Source organism: Phyllostomus discolor, chromosome 10 (assembly GCF_004126475.2).
Source record: "Phyllostomus discolor isolate MPI-MPIP mPhyDis1 chromosome 10, mPhyDis1.pri.v3, whole genome shotgun sequence".
Lineage (NCBI taxonomy): Eukaryota > Metazoa > Chordata > Mammalia > Chiroptera > Phyllostomidae > Phyllostomus > Phyllostomus discolor.
The window spans coordinates 68,740,334-68,754,746 of NC_040912.2; the positions used below are offsets into that span (position 1 = coordinate 68,740,334).

Here is a 14,413-nt window from a genome sequence, read left to right on the forward strand (position 1 = left end):
TCTATGGTATCATAAGGGTCAGGCTCACAGCCAAGACAAAGCACTATGGGTACAAAATTCTTTGATTTGTTTAAATGCCCTTTATGGTGTTAAAAGGGAAGAGGAGATAGTTTAGTGTATTAATTTTCAACTTAGGAGTTCAACGTTTTTGTAAATTTGAAACTAAGAGAAGCGGTGATCAGAGCCAATGATGACTCTTGAAATGAGATCAAGACAAACATATCAAGTGGCATTTTCTGTAATCTCTGAATAAGGAAGTTGGCTAATTGAAGCATTTTGCTGATAGTAGTACTTTACAAAACATTAAAAACACTTAAAATTTTTAAAATATAAACAACTGCATTATTTCCTTCTTCTTAATCTAGAGTGACAGTTGTGTTGTTTTTGTTTTTAAGGAAATGATGATAGTTATAGTAAGAATAACAATGGATTTTTATTACATAAGTTAGATGCTGTGACTATCTTGTAGCTTTTGTAACCATGAAATATTCACAGTAAAGATTTTAGAAACACACTTTAATTTGCTGAAGAACTGTCAGTACTCATATGTTTGGTTTTACTCAGCTTAAAATGTGGAACCAGAAAAGCTTTCCATCAAAATATTTATTTATAGGCAATGTGGTGAGCTGTGGGTCCTGTTGCATCACCTCCCAGAGGCCATCAGAGACTGAAGAATTAAACCGACCATTTGGAGCCAGTTAGTTATTTATCCAGAACACTGTAATCCACTTAGCTGACTTGAGGGAAGAAAAATTGCAATCACATCTCCAGGAACCATGAATACTCTTCAAGACAAGCCTTTTTTAAGGAAAGTTGGCTAAGATGCCTTGATTAAAAAAAAATTAGTTTCACTATAGACCAGATGTGATAAGTCATAATATTTCTTGGAGTGGGATGATGCAGTAAGCTGAGAATAACAAATCTGTGTGGCATGGCATGAAAGGGGACACAGGGGTACCCCAAGGACTCACTTCCTGTGAAAAAGAAAATCATGTTAGTAAACACTTAGGTAGCACTTACTATGCACCAGGGGTTGTTCTAATTATGTATACCTAAAGACATTTGATCTTCACAATAACCTCTGAAGGTAGGTACCATTATTGGGGTCCACATTTCATACATGAGGAAACAGACACCGTATTCGTGAGTTAGGCAGCTAACCCGACGTTTCACAAAATGGGCTGGCTTCAAGATCTGTGCCCTTGACTATCCTATCATTACTGTGTGTCTTGCAGCATAGGATGGTCAGTACACTGTGTTTACAGTATGTCATTTAAGGAGTTTGAAGGCTTTATGAATGTAATGCAAATTGCAGGATGTTCCTTCATGGTTTGGTTTTATAAACTTGGCTGAGGAGTGGGAGAGTAAAGTGATGGGAGAATGGAGATCTTAGAATACTCCATAATATAATTAAAATACACTGCCTCTTGATTTCTAAGCTCAAAGTGATTTCAACTGCCTGCTATTTCAGATCCCAGTGCGACTCACAGTTGGATTCTGCAAGAGCCTAACAATCATTCCAAAAGGAAATGACTAGGGGTATAGATCAAGCTAATTTAATGCGACGTTAAATAAATACTTACATCCTTTTTATTGTTGAGCTTACAGCCAATTGTTACATAAGGTGTTATTTTTAATAGATGGGTGAAATTTACCATTGGTAATGGTTTACATTCACATCCAAAGAAAAACCACGAGAGATGGTTCGCACGATTAAACTGAAACGAAGTCATGTAGAAAAAGCAGCCTCTCCCACTGGTTGTAAAGGGAGAGTAATAATGAATGTGGACCGAGTCAACACAAACTGAAGTTTTATATGTGACTTTTTAATTTTCAGAATAAGTGAAAGGATCTGATTTGTGGAGAATTGGAAAAGCAGAAAGAGGTGGATCTAGGGCTGCCTGTTTCCCTCTGTCAGACTGCCAGTGAGACCTCTCAGGGCTTCATCTCCATGGAGGCCAATAGCCTCCCCTTCTGCATGTTAGTAACAACCGAACGCCGGCCATGTTTGACCATGCAGCTCCCGATTACTCTTTGATTAAAGAATTATCAGCAAATTGAACTCTATACATTTACACATACCTCAGGCTCATCATGAACCGAGAAAGGAGTAGCTATACAAAATGTAAGTCAGTAACTACTATTACTATGTATTTCTAATATATAAGCCCTACTTTTAAAATAAGCTCTTAAAATTTTTTCCAGTTGTATTTTTTTCACAGGTTTGAGATATAATTAATATAGAACATTGCATAAATTTAAAGTCTTATTCATTGTACTTGCTTCATCTCAAACCCCCTGCCAGAGAACTAATATCTCACAAGGCTCTGTGCAAGGCAAGAAATAGCATGTGATACAATGGCAAAATGGGAAAACTTAAAAATGAGTTTGATCAATCCTCCTTAACATGCCCCCCCATTTAATAGGGACAGGCTAAATAATTTTACACAATAGTGAAAGTAGACTTTCACTATTCAAAATGAGGAAGTCTTTCCTTTGCTGGATTGGACCCTTTTTCTCCTCCCCACAAATGCCCAATTTATTATTTCTTGAGAAGCTACACTTTAATAAAATTTGTTGACTATAAGAATGACAACCTCAACATTTCAATTGCCACAACTCCTGTGACTGTGCGAATGTCCCCCACACCCAGGGCTGTGATAAGGAATCTGCTCCAACAGAGTATTTCTATAGTAGAATTTTAATACCCCCTTGCAAGGTGTTAACAGGTCCACAAGAATTGGCTTTCAGCCTCATTCCCGAGTTAAAAGTTTCAAATTTCTGTAGCAGTCAAGGTAGAAACTCATTTACTGATCTTAAGCTTCAGGTCCTCTCCCTAAAGGAGAGCAGGAAGTTATTGGGGGGCAGCCTGTGCTCCCCTTGATAAAAGACACACAGGACTTAAGGGCGGGTGCGGCTCCTCACACCCAAGGAAATTCTCACCTGTGACCTTCCACGTCTCCCACCAGGGCCTGCCCACGAGAAGCACAACTCTCAGGGACTACCTACTACTGCCTTCTCCACGAACTGAACCTATTTTGAACTATAGTGCTCAGCACTGCTTGCTTTTAAATCTCCCCTCTGTTCAGAGCTTGCACTTGCAAGACATTCTCCTTGAAGTTCATTTCTGCTCTTGTCAAAAAACCACACAGGTCTTCTCTAATCAGGCTTCCCATCCAGAGGGGTATACAGAAGTCGGTTTCCAAACTGGCCATTGTATTCCACTGGTGACACAGAAGGCTCAGACTCGGCAGGGAATTTGCTGGTCCCAGTTTTGAGCTTATGAGCTTGTTCATCTCATCATGCCACATTCAAGCAGTAGTGACAGCGCAGTGGACAAGCAGAACTGCATTTGAATGCATAATGCATTGCTAAAAATGTGCTTGAACGTCAAATGTATGAATTTCAAATAACAGACTTACTGTTGTGTTGATCCTAGAAAGCCAAAAAATTTCAAATTTCCCATTTAGGATTCCTCTCTTGCCCAGGCTGCTTTGGGTAAGAACCTTCACAGGCCCTCAGCACAAGAAGCAAATGCTAGTGTGCAAGGGTGCTCAGTCCCTGCATCTCCTTCGACCTGATGGCTATCCCACGCGCCCCTGAGCAGGAGTTGGGTGGGTAGTTAGATACTAAGTGCAGGAATCAAGGTCTGTCATTCTGTGCTCCCCCAAACTGGGCTTCAGCAGAGTGTTCCCCTATAAGGATCCTCTGCTGGGGTGGCCACAGAAGAAATCAGAATACACTGCCTGTTGTACGACCATGTGATGATTTGAAATGTTAGCCACCTGGAAATACACAAACACTTGAATTTTGTATGGGATAGGTAGTTTGTGGTCAGTGTGCAGTGAGTGGAAGGGTAGGTAGTATATACTCTGAGGCTTGGAGGTCAAGGGGAACCTCAGGTGAGTAGCTGGATCTTCTCCTATAACCTTAGTGCCCAAGTTAATAATGGTTCCCTTGAGGCTTGGTTTCTTAGTCCCTTGAGGCTGCTCTAACAAAACACCATAGACTCAGTGCCTTATAAACATCACAAGTTTATTTTCCAGTTTTGGAGACAGGGAAGCCCAATATCAAGGTGTCAGCAGATTTGGTTTCTGGCAAGGGCCTGCTTCCTGGTTGACGTACAGCAATCTTCTCGCTCTGTCCTCACATGGTGGAAGGGGCCAGAGAGCTCTCGGGTATGGTTTATAAGGGCACTAAACTCATTCACGAGGGCTCCACCCTCATGACCACATCACCTCTCACAGGCCCCAGCACCTAACACCATCACATCGGGGGGTTGGGTTTCAACATACGGATTCCCGAGGGGAGAAACAGCCCTTCAGACCATAGCACCTGGTATGATGGAACTGGAAAGCTCTAGCTGACTTTTCTCTTGGGCTAAACATTCCTAGTCTACAAGAGCCATAGTTAACGGTTACAGAAATACAAGCAGTTCTGTTTAATGAGTAGTGCCTGCCAGGCACTTTGGTCGCCACACAGTATCATTCCTCCTTTACAGGTGAGGATACCGACTTTCTCAAGGTCCTCAGGTAACAGTGGAACAGAGTCATGCTCAGGCAGGTCTGTACTCTTCACCAGTATGCTGCAGTGTCTCATTCCATAATTCTCTCCTCTTTCAAGTTCTAGGCACCTTTTTTCTCTGGCTATCAAGTGAAACAAATATGGTCTGATTATATGGGACATTAGGAGCTTTTAGGTTCATAAATCAATTTTTCCTAAAAAAGGCAGTATCTTCTAGCAACTGAGCCTCAGCTCTTCTTTCAATATTCCCTGCACTCCAGTGGTAGGCGTAATTTATGCAGAGCTGAGTGGTGAGTTTAGTAATGGCAGCAAGTGGTACCCCTGGACTCCGTGCTGGGGGATTGTCTTCCCTGTGTTGATTGCTTACAAACTGCCTACGGAACAAACCCAAGAGAAACCCTTCTCCTGTCTGTAACAGAAAGGCTGGCCAATCCCGTTCCCTTTCTCAGCACTCCTGGAAGAGACACCCTAGTGTGGAAAGTGTTTCCTGAACGTAGCTGCCCTCCGGTGGTCTGGCCCTCACCAGGCTGGCGGAGGTTCGGATTTCTGGGTGGGCTCTCACCGCGCTGCCTGCACTGTCCTCTGCTGCTCCCTCCAAGCTGCCAAGAGACTGACTGACATTCCCAAGCCACCGGGGTGTCTGCTTTTCACACTATTGCACCCTCATATTGACTGGAACTCAAAAGGGGGATGGGGAACGAGGCAGTAAGCTGTAGGAGAGGACAGGCCTACTTAAATTGAGGAGCCTTGAGGAAAATGGAGATTAATTAGCCATTGGCATGTGACAATGAAAATCTAAGTATATGACAGAAGAGTCGTCCTGGGAAGAGACAGCAAAAGAATTCTTCTTAGGAATGTTCAGAAAAGGTGAAATCGGGCGCTTTATTCCACAACTCAGTTTCCCTGCACTGACTGCTGTCCAAGGCCACCAAAGAGGCGGCGAACCTCTTCCCTGATGAACATGAGTGATTTTTCCTTTTCCTATTTTTAAGTGTTCAAAATACATTCCAGTCTCAACTGCTATATTAATACAAGACAGAAGTTTATCATTTACAAATGGGGAGTATTGCCCTGGCTGGTGGCTCAGGTGGTTGGAGTGTCATCCTGCGCAGTGCAAGGCTGTGGGCTGGAGCTCCAGTCTGGGCACACGCTCGGGAGGCAACCAACCGACTAGTGTTTCTCTGTGTCTCTCTCCCTTCCTCTCCCTCTAATACACGGATCCTCCGGGGAGAATTAAAAAATAAAAGTAAAAAATAAATAAAAATCGGGAGTGTTAAACAAGCTGAATATAACTATCACCTTTTTGGGGATGTCAAATTATTTATGATTTGTATAAACTGTTAGTGTATAAAGTGCAATACAGGCTGAATGCACTGAGCTTCATCTCACAAAGTTATAAAATATTAGCTGATCCATTTAAAAATAAATACAATAAAATATAGGAAGAACAATGATGAACTTTGCTGTAAACAAATTAAAGGCAGGACTATAAAGACTGGCTCAATTTTTCTTTAATTTCCCAAATGATCACTTACTGTCCTACTGTCTTTGTTCAGCATTAGCAGACATAACACCCTTGCTCTGGGAAAGCACCTATGATTACAAATAAAAAAATATGCATTGATAGGTCCTTAAACATGATTTCAAATACCAAAGTGTCCATGCCAAATTTCTGGTTTTAATAAAGAAAATGTTTAACATTAAGTATTGTTTCATGTATAATGCTGATTTTCAAAAGGCATCTGAAAATGTAGTAAAATTATTGCTTCCAAAGTTAAACTGGCACAATCTATTCAAGACAGAATTGAAACAAAAGCAAAATGCACCAAAGCGATTACATAACCAATCTTTGTCCCTTCTTTCAACATTTTATACACCTTTTCAAAGCTATGTATCATTTTGTAATCTTTATCTTGAAAGGGATGTCCTGCTACCTAAATAATTAAATTCTATACATGTTAAGATATATCCTGAGGATACTGGTATGTTTTAACCACAGGAATGAAGTACATTTTACACATTAAGCAGTACAATAAATACTTGGCAAACCTTAATGTGAAGTTCTGTAGGCATATTATTTTGCTAGACAGTACAAAAAAATCACAATGGAAAACTGAAAGTATTTTCATTATCTTCTTTTAAAAAATGCAACATTTTATTTCACAGTCTCTGGAACTGTAAAACACTTCATAATTTACAGAATTAAGGAAAGTATTTTAAACATGAAGATACACATGCTGAACGTGATTTAGCATGTAAGCACCAAAGTCTGAAAAGTTTACAAAAATTGTTGAACTTGTAAGGTGCATTTATTCATGAACTACACTCAGCTTGAGGGGAAAAAAAGTACCGCAAACCTCATTAGTATTTAAGAAATAGCTGAATAGCTTCCAACTTGATTTACAGCAAAATGAAAGATACTGCTTTTAGTTTTTTTTATATAAATTATTTGAAATTCAGATTCAATTTTAAGTGCTGCCTTTTAATGTGAACAGAAGTTTGAACATAAAATCTGTTTGTGTTCCAGTTTAAGATACTTCTTACATAATAAGCATTTAACGGCCTAAAAAAATAAAAACTTGAGTCAATTAGTGAACATCTGAAGTTAACAAAAACATTAGATCTCTACATTTTTATCTAGGATTGGGTAAAAAGTTATTCTTTTATCAAATAAAATTATTTTGTAAATGTTATCAGTCTATTCAGTAAGTAGGTTTTTTTCCTCAATATGTCACTAAATTTATCTTCTGGCAAAAACTGCTATTATGAAGTTAAATGAAGTAAATGCAAATTAATTTCTTGGTTTATAAATCACAATTATTGTGATATTAAAGCATGCCGCTTTCCAAATCACTTTGTTGATGCCGACAATGATTAAATAAGGAAAATATGTCAGTATTGCTCTCCACCGACAGGGCTCAGGGAGGGACTTGGCGGGTTTCCCTGGTTCCGTGGAGCTGCCACCTCCACCCTCTCTCTAAATGGCTTACCCAAAATCAAGTTACTCACATTGCTAAGACAAAATCCAGCAAGCTATAGTCCAGAAAGCCACCTACATTTATATATTTACTTTTTACTGTGTACATTAAAAAAAGAATTTTATTGTGCTTTTCACATGTCTGCTACAAGTTTTCCCATCATTGTATTTCTAGGTTTCCTGGGAAGGAAGGGAAAGTCTAATATGAGAGGTAAATCGAGAGCCAGACTGAAAGTAACACTGCACACACGACCAGCCTGATGTCTTTGTGACTTACAAGGTACTGTCATCACAGTCTCCCTCAAATCCACATTATTCCATGGCAGAGTTTCACAGCAACCAGTATAGGTATCAATACACTTTTCACAATCTGTTCAGTTATTGATCGAGTATGCTTTCAGAATTAAAAGATGTCATTTCCATAGCAGTCTAAACATTGTACTATTTGAGAAATCTGCTTAGAAATGTTACAGTGATTCACTCATTGTGACGACTATTTACAAAGGAATCTATTTACGTTAGCAATAAATAATCCTGATATCAAAAGAGAATGCTCATGCACACACCGAGATGGCTGCATGCTCCTAAAATATGTACATGTGGTTCCTCCACTGGAGCTCTCTCAAGAAGAGTGAAAGTGCATGTCCTTGGATTTTCCCCACGTTAGTCTTGCTTCTGGGGGACGCATCCTTCCATTTCCACCACCTCCGGCCAGCCTTCGTATTTGTTCGTGTCCTTGTTGTTCTTTATGTGCTGGGGGAACATGATCATGGGACACAGTTTAAAAACCTCTGTGGGTTGCTTATCTGTAATAACATACTTCAGTGCCCTCATTTCAATAACACTCATGTCAACAAGGAGTTTGTATAAATTATTATTCAAGATATTAAATGTGCAACCCTTGGGCCTGGCATGTAGTCGCAGACCTTCAAATAACAGCTGGAAGAACTGAACATTGCAGATGTTTTTTAAAGGATCATCTGTTAGCCAAAAAGTAAAGCTTATATTCTATTAAGTTCTAAAGTATTTCCACACTTAGTTGATTATTACCATTAAAAGCTCAATTAACACTTTTAATAACTGATGCTTCCTAAAAGGTATAAGGTAAAAGGAGTCATATGCCAATGCACTATCCTGTAGGAAAAAAAATCCCATGTACAACTTGAATTTTTAAATTTTGAAATTAAACAGTACCGTGGTTATTTCAAATAATTGATTACCAAGAACTTAAAAAAACAACTGACCATGTTAAATGTCTGCTCTAAGTTTCAAATAACTGGGATTAGACTATGTACCAAGCCCCTCCACACAATTTGCTTTTGTCCATTAATGATGAAAATCTGAGACACTTACTTGTTCAAAAGGGCTTTTTGTCTTAATGCCTTTCCCACCGCAGAAGACCCAGTTGTCTCTAAAACCAAGACTGGTAATGGATGTGCTCCCCAGTTCGGCAATGAGCCTCCGCGCCTCATCGTTGAGTCTGGGAGAAAAAGCACAGCACGATAAACACAGTGCACTGGCATTACCTAAGTGACCCTGACTAGGCCAGGATATTTAACATGTAACTCGAGATAAAATGAGGAAATGTAAGCTTAAATAAGACAACGTAAAAAAGAATAAAGACATTTTTTAGAGTAACGGTCCTGCTTGAAGTTTGTTTTTAAATTTAAGTATAGTTGGTATATGATACTCTATTAGTTATATTAATTTCAGGTGTATAACATAGCGATTCAATATTTTTATACCTTACATTGTGACTGCCCCATTAATTCCTACTATTTGAATTTTTTAGTGACAAAAGACATGACATCTAGCAATTAATTTAGGTTTATTTAATTAAGTACCTTTTAGGTATCTTTGTGTCATAATAAAAATTAACTTTCATCTATGCCTGTCAAATACGTAAGGGACACTACAGTGAGCAGATGCCTGTTGAGGCTGATGCAAGGCCTTCGGAAGCCAGTATCTTTGTCAAATTAAATCACTTTGCATCTCCACTAACTCCTCTAAGAAACAGAAATCTAGCTATTTCTAATTCTGTATTTTCTTTACAATAAAATGAACTTCGGCATAGGGATATATTATACTTCAGTAGTAAGTGCCATGTGGTTATTTAATAAAAATGAGAATATTAACCACATAGCAGCGAGGAGGTCAGACAGTGGCAAAAGCCAGCTGCCAAGGAAACAGCTCATTGAAAGGTGTCATCAGTGAGTTTTGTGCAGGTTGTTAGGTCATCATCCTAATGTTGAGCGGTTCTCAATCTCCCCTCTGTCTCAAAGGGAGAAGAAATTCAGCAGGCACATGCCAGCTGTAGAGATGGGAGGGAAAGGAAAGAAAAGAAGACGACTAAAGGCCTCCTGTGCAGCTGCTGCCAGTAAGTCCTTTATTCGCCAGAAAGACGGCCCTACGGTCAGTTTGAGAGGTTTGCTCTGTTAAAAATCTAATGCAAGTTTGTTGGGGGAAGGGGTGGGCTAGGTAAATAGTGGAGGGTCGCTACCTGAAAATAGCATAAGGGTCAGCAAGGAAGGTGTGCAGATATCTTTGAAGCATCCCATGCTAATGCCAGTTAGCATGTTTAAGATAAAAAAAACATTCGATTCCCAGTCAGGGTACATGTCTGGGTTGCAGGCCATGACCCCCAGCAACCGCACATTGATGTTTCTCTCTATCTCCCTCCCATCCCTCTCTAAAGATAAATAAATAAAATCTTAAAAAAAAAACCCACTAGGTCCAATAGTCCTCATTTAAATAACTTAAAAATAAATGGAGTTTTTATGTATATGTATATATGTAGCTTCATAGAACAAGAAAAAATTACATCTATTATTAGTGATTTATGCACCCCCCTCGCCCGGCAGCCAAGGCAGTGGAGCTGTTTTTAGCCACAGCCTGGGTCCTGGTGTCCTTCTCGGGGAGGTTCACTAGAGTCAGCGACAAAATCAGCTGTTGCCCTGGAATGTTTATCCTTTCAGGCTGAAATTTACATAAAGTGAAGCATTTATAAGCGAGTGAAATCAAAATAAACGAAACGGATGTGCCAAAGAACCAGGGGAGTCCCGGCCTCCTGAAATTTTAAGACCTTCACATAGAACCTGGGGCATGTGCCCATGGCTTGCTCCCCAAAGTCGGTCTGGAGCCCTTTCCTGTGTGCATCCTTAACTTCATGAATGAGCTATCACTTCTCATTTGCTAGCGCACTCAATAAACAACTCTTGTTTTAGAGGGGCTCTCCCTGGAAGTATTGCCTAAACCCCATTTTCTTATTTGCAATCAGTGTTAGCATGTATTGGATCTAGAAGGCAGTCAAATTCCACTTGTTAGTTTACCCAGTTCTTCTACATTCTGGCTACTTTCTTAGAACATCTTACTTGCACCATCAGCACTAGTAAGTGGGTTCTGTGGCTGTGACTAGAATAAATAGTACTGAAGTGCAAAGGTTGGGCAGTCAGTTCATTGCAAGGCCTAGTGATGACCTCCTTGCAGAGAGGCCTCGGGGCAGGATTCACAATTATGTCTCAGAAAAATCACACACTGGCACCTCACAGGCTTTAGGGTTGCTCATAAACAGCTGAATGTTAAGTTCAGAAATGCTGAGGGACAGCTATGCACACAAAACACTGCTTACAAAAGTAGGTGGTTACCCAACTGCAGGCCTGGCCCCCTGCAAGAAATTATGTAAATTCTTCCTTAGCTAAGAATTTTGTATCACTTAAGAGATATATTGAAGGGCTATCACTGTTACTTCTGAACTTCTGATTTTCAAGAGTGATCATTTTAATCTGTAGACATAAACTAAGCCAATTTAGCCAGAGATCTAGAAGCAACTTGAAAACTTAGCTTCACATTTGGACTCTGCTGATCTCTTTCCTTACTTTCCCACAAGAACACCCTTGAGCCCAGTGCAGAAAGGCGTTAACAGAGCAGGCCTGAGTTGGCAAGGCTGGGGCTTGGCTGGAGCCTGGAAACTCAAATTTCGACAGGCTTCCACCACTCCCAGAAGTGATGAGAATAGTTCACTGGGATTAAAATGTAAAAAACAAAACAAAACAAAACAAAACAGCCCCAAAACCCGAAATGCAGTTTATGATAAACACCTACTTTCTTTCTGGAAGTCTGGAGTTTTGGGATGTGTTGTACAGTTGGTGCCTATGTGAGTGACCAGCTTCCCAATAAAAGTCCTGGACACTGAGTCTCTAATAAGCTTCCCTAGCAGACAGAGTCTCAGTGTTGTCACAGTTTGTTGCCAGAAGAATTGCACACACTCTGTGTGACTCCACTTGGGAGAGGAATCTTGGCAACGTGGGCCTGGTTCCCCCTAGACTTCACCCCATGCACCTCTGTCCTTGCAGATTCTGCCTTGCATCCTTTTGCTGTAATGAACTGTAACGAACTGTAGCCGTATGTGTGCAGGTCTGTATGCTGGGTCCTGAAAGTCCTCCTAACAAATCTTCACACCTGGGGGTCATCCTGGGCATTCTTGCCACAGGTCCCTACCCATGTCTATCTACCTAGTTTATAAGAAGATACTTCTAAACTTTTCTGATCTGCTTATGTAAGTTTGGTGATTTTATTATTCCTCTTTGATATTTTCTATTCAACTAGATAAAAAAGGACTTCATATTTCAAAAACAATTTTAAAACCACACAATGTAGCTAATATTTCAAGCACTGGTTAATACATGTAGGTGTAAAAATGTCCCATTTTTTTAAAAGGCAGAGTAACTAATATAGTCATACACAGCATGAAGCTCAGAGAGAGGCTTTTTATTCTGCATAGGAATACCATGAGCTTATTACATTTGTTTTAATCTTTACCAATGGTCTTAATTAGCTACACTGCTAAAAATTTATATGAAGTAAGTTATTTTAGTTAAGAATTTTCTTTAAAATACCATAAATACATTATCTTGTAATAGACCATAAAGTAGACAGACAGGAATCCAGTGTCTCTGGAAAAGACTCTGAAGCCACACAGAGTCTCGAGCAGAAAGAGAGGAAGTGGGACGGCAGGGGGCTCAGCTCTGCCACCCGCTCTGCTCTGCGGGGAGAGGCGGGCCATCTAACCAAGCCCGGCTCCCTTTCTCGAGAAGTGCAGAAAGCAAGGAGGAGACCTGATATTCTGGCCTCAATTCTGACTACAGGGGAAAAACCTGTGGGGAAGAACCTGTCAAAGAGCAGAAGTGTCAGGCAGGAACTTTGGGAGAAAATCACCATGTTACCTCAGGAAGACTAGAAAGCTCTAGGCATAGGTAACCATTAGCTGAGACTTTAAATTTCATCATGTGATTGCTAATAATCTCAGGGAAGAAAAAGGAGGATAGTTTCTAAATTAGTGGTGTGATTAGAGTGATCTGTGATGTGCTTAAACTTAAAAAAATGAAGTATGCAAAAATGCAGGGCAAACCCTATTCTACTGATAACAACTCTACTAATGACAACTTTCACTACTACTACCTGGAAGGCCTATAGTGCTTAGAACGTGATGAGACTCATAAGGGCTTAAAGAACACAGAAAGAACTGCTGCTACTGAGTATGAATAATGAAGTGATCCACTGTTTCACAAGAATGATATAATATCAAGATCAAAGCACATCTTTTGCAGGGAGGCAAACACTCTTTGATCAACATGAAAAGGGAACGGTAGTGCAAGAATGTCCATGTAAGCACTCAGAAGTAAATCACATCTCCAGGCCCATGCACGCCACGCACTAAAATTTTTAAGGGACTTGTTAATATAATCTTCAACGTAGTGCAGTTATTTCAGAAGCATCATGGGAAATGGAGTTGCAAAGACATTAAAAGTTAATTAAACATTCCAGCTTTTTAAGAAGATAAGGAAAATTTTAGAAACAGTCCAATAAAACCAATTTCAATTCCTAGCAAAACTCCTGAATGAATTACAAGGAGATCCTGTGAGCATTAAAAAACAGAAGAAAAGAAGAAATATAAAACAGTAAAAAAGAGTAGAAAAGAAGGTAGTGGGAAAGAGGGAGGAACAGTCAAGTTAACGTCATCTCAGCTACTCCAGCTGTTGAAAAGGTTTTCGGGCAGTAGATCAGGGCACTGTAATTAGCACAGTTCATGATTTCCAAGTGAGCTTCTTGATAGTCTCAGAAAATAGCCTCTCTGAGTAAACTAATGAGCCAGCACCTGGAGGGCATTGCTATTAGGGTCCATTGGCAGCTGTTTGAAAAGCAGTTTCTGCACTTGATTCACAGACAAATCTCTTGCAGGAGGCCTCCAGCAGGGTGGCACACTGTGCTGGGTAGGCATCCTCATGAGTGACTTAGACATCAGAACAACTCTGAGAGCATACAAAGCCTGGATCACGGAAACCTCATAGGACAAATGTCAGAATCAAGGCCAAGTGGGCCAAAAATAGGCAAAATTAAATTTAATGAGGATACATGAATTTAAAGTCCTTCATTTAGATGAAATAAAATCAAGTTCTAAGTGGGAAGAAAGACCTGACTTGGCAGTGGTTAAAAGAGGAAAGTCCAGGATCAAATGAAAAGATCAGAAAATTGAACTTAACCAAAAACGCATGAGCCAAAAATGTGATGCGTTTAAGGAAAACTAATATAATACGAGTCTGCATGAATATTCAAAGAAATGTCATCTCCACAACATGGTAAGCTAGCATCTCCATGGTACCCGGGACAGGCCAGACCACACCTGGAACACACTGTGCAGTGTGGGGCAGCGATTAGGAGACAATAATCAACTGCAGAATGCCCAGGAAACGTGGCCAGAAGGGTAAACTGACCTAGAAAATTAACACAACTAACGGTTAAAAGAGCCTTATGTATTGAGCCTGGAAAAGAGACCACTGAAAGAGAAATGCCATTTAGCTTCCAACACTCGAAGTATCAAATGATTTGGGGAACATATTTATTGCTTTGTTGCTT

At 40.0% G+C, this 14,413-nt stretch overlaps 1 protein-coding gene across 2 annotated transcripts in view; it reads right to left on the minus strand.

Moving 5' to 3' along the window:
- Window positions 1-6,011: 6,011 nt before the first annotated feature.
- The window catches only part of FAM3C (FAM3 metabolism regulating signaling molecule C), a 49,754-nt gene continuing 41,352 nt past the window's right edge, over window positions 6,012-14,413 (minus strand). For both annotated transcript variants that reach the window (XM_028525696.2, XM_036010852.1), the window contains exons 9-10: window positions 8,855-8,981; window positions 6,012-8,254 (exon numbers count right to left, since the gene is read on the minus strand). In XM_028525696.2, coding sequence (XP_028381497.1) covers window positions 8,165-8,254; window positions 8,855-8,981 — 217 coding nt within the window. In that variant the 3' untranslated portion in view covers window positions 6,012-8,164. The remainder of the gene's footprint in view (window positions 8,255-8,854; window positions 8,982-14,413) is intronic.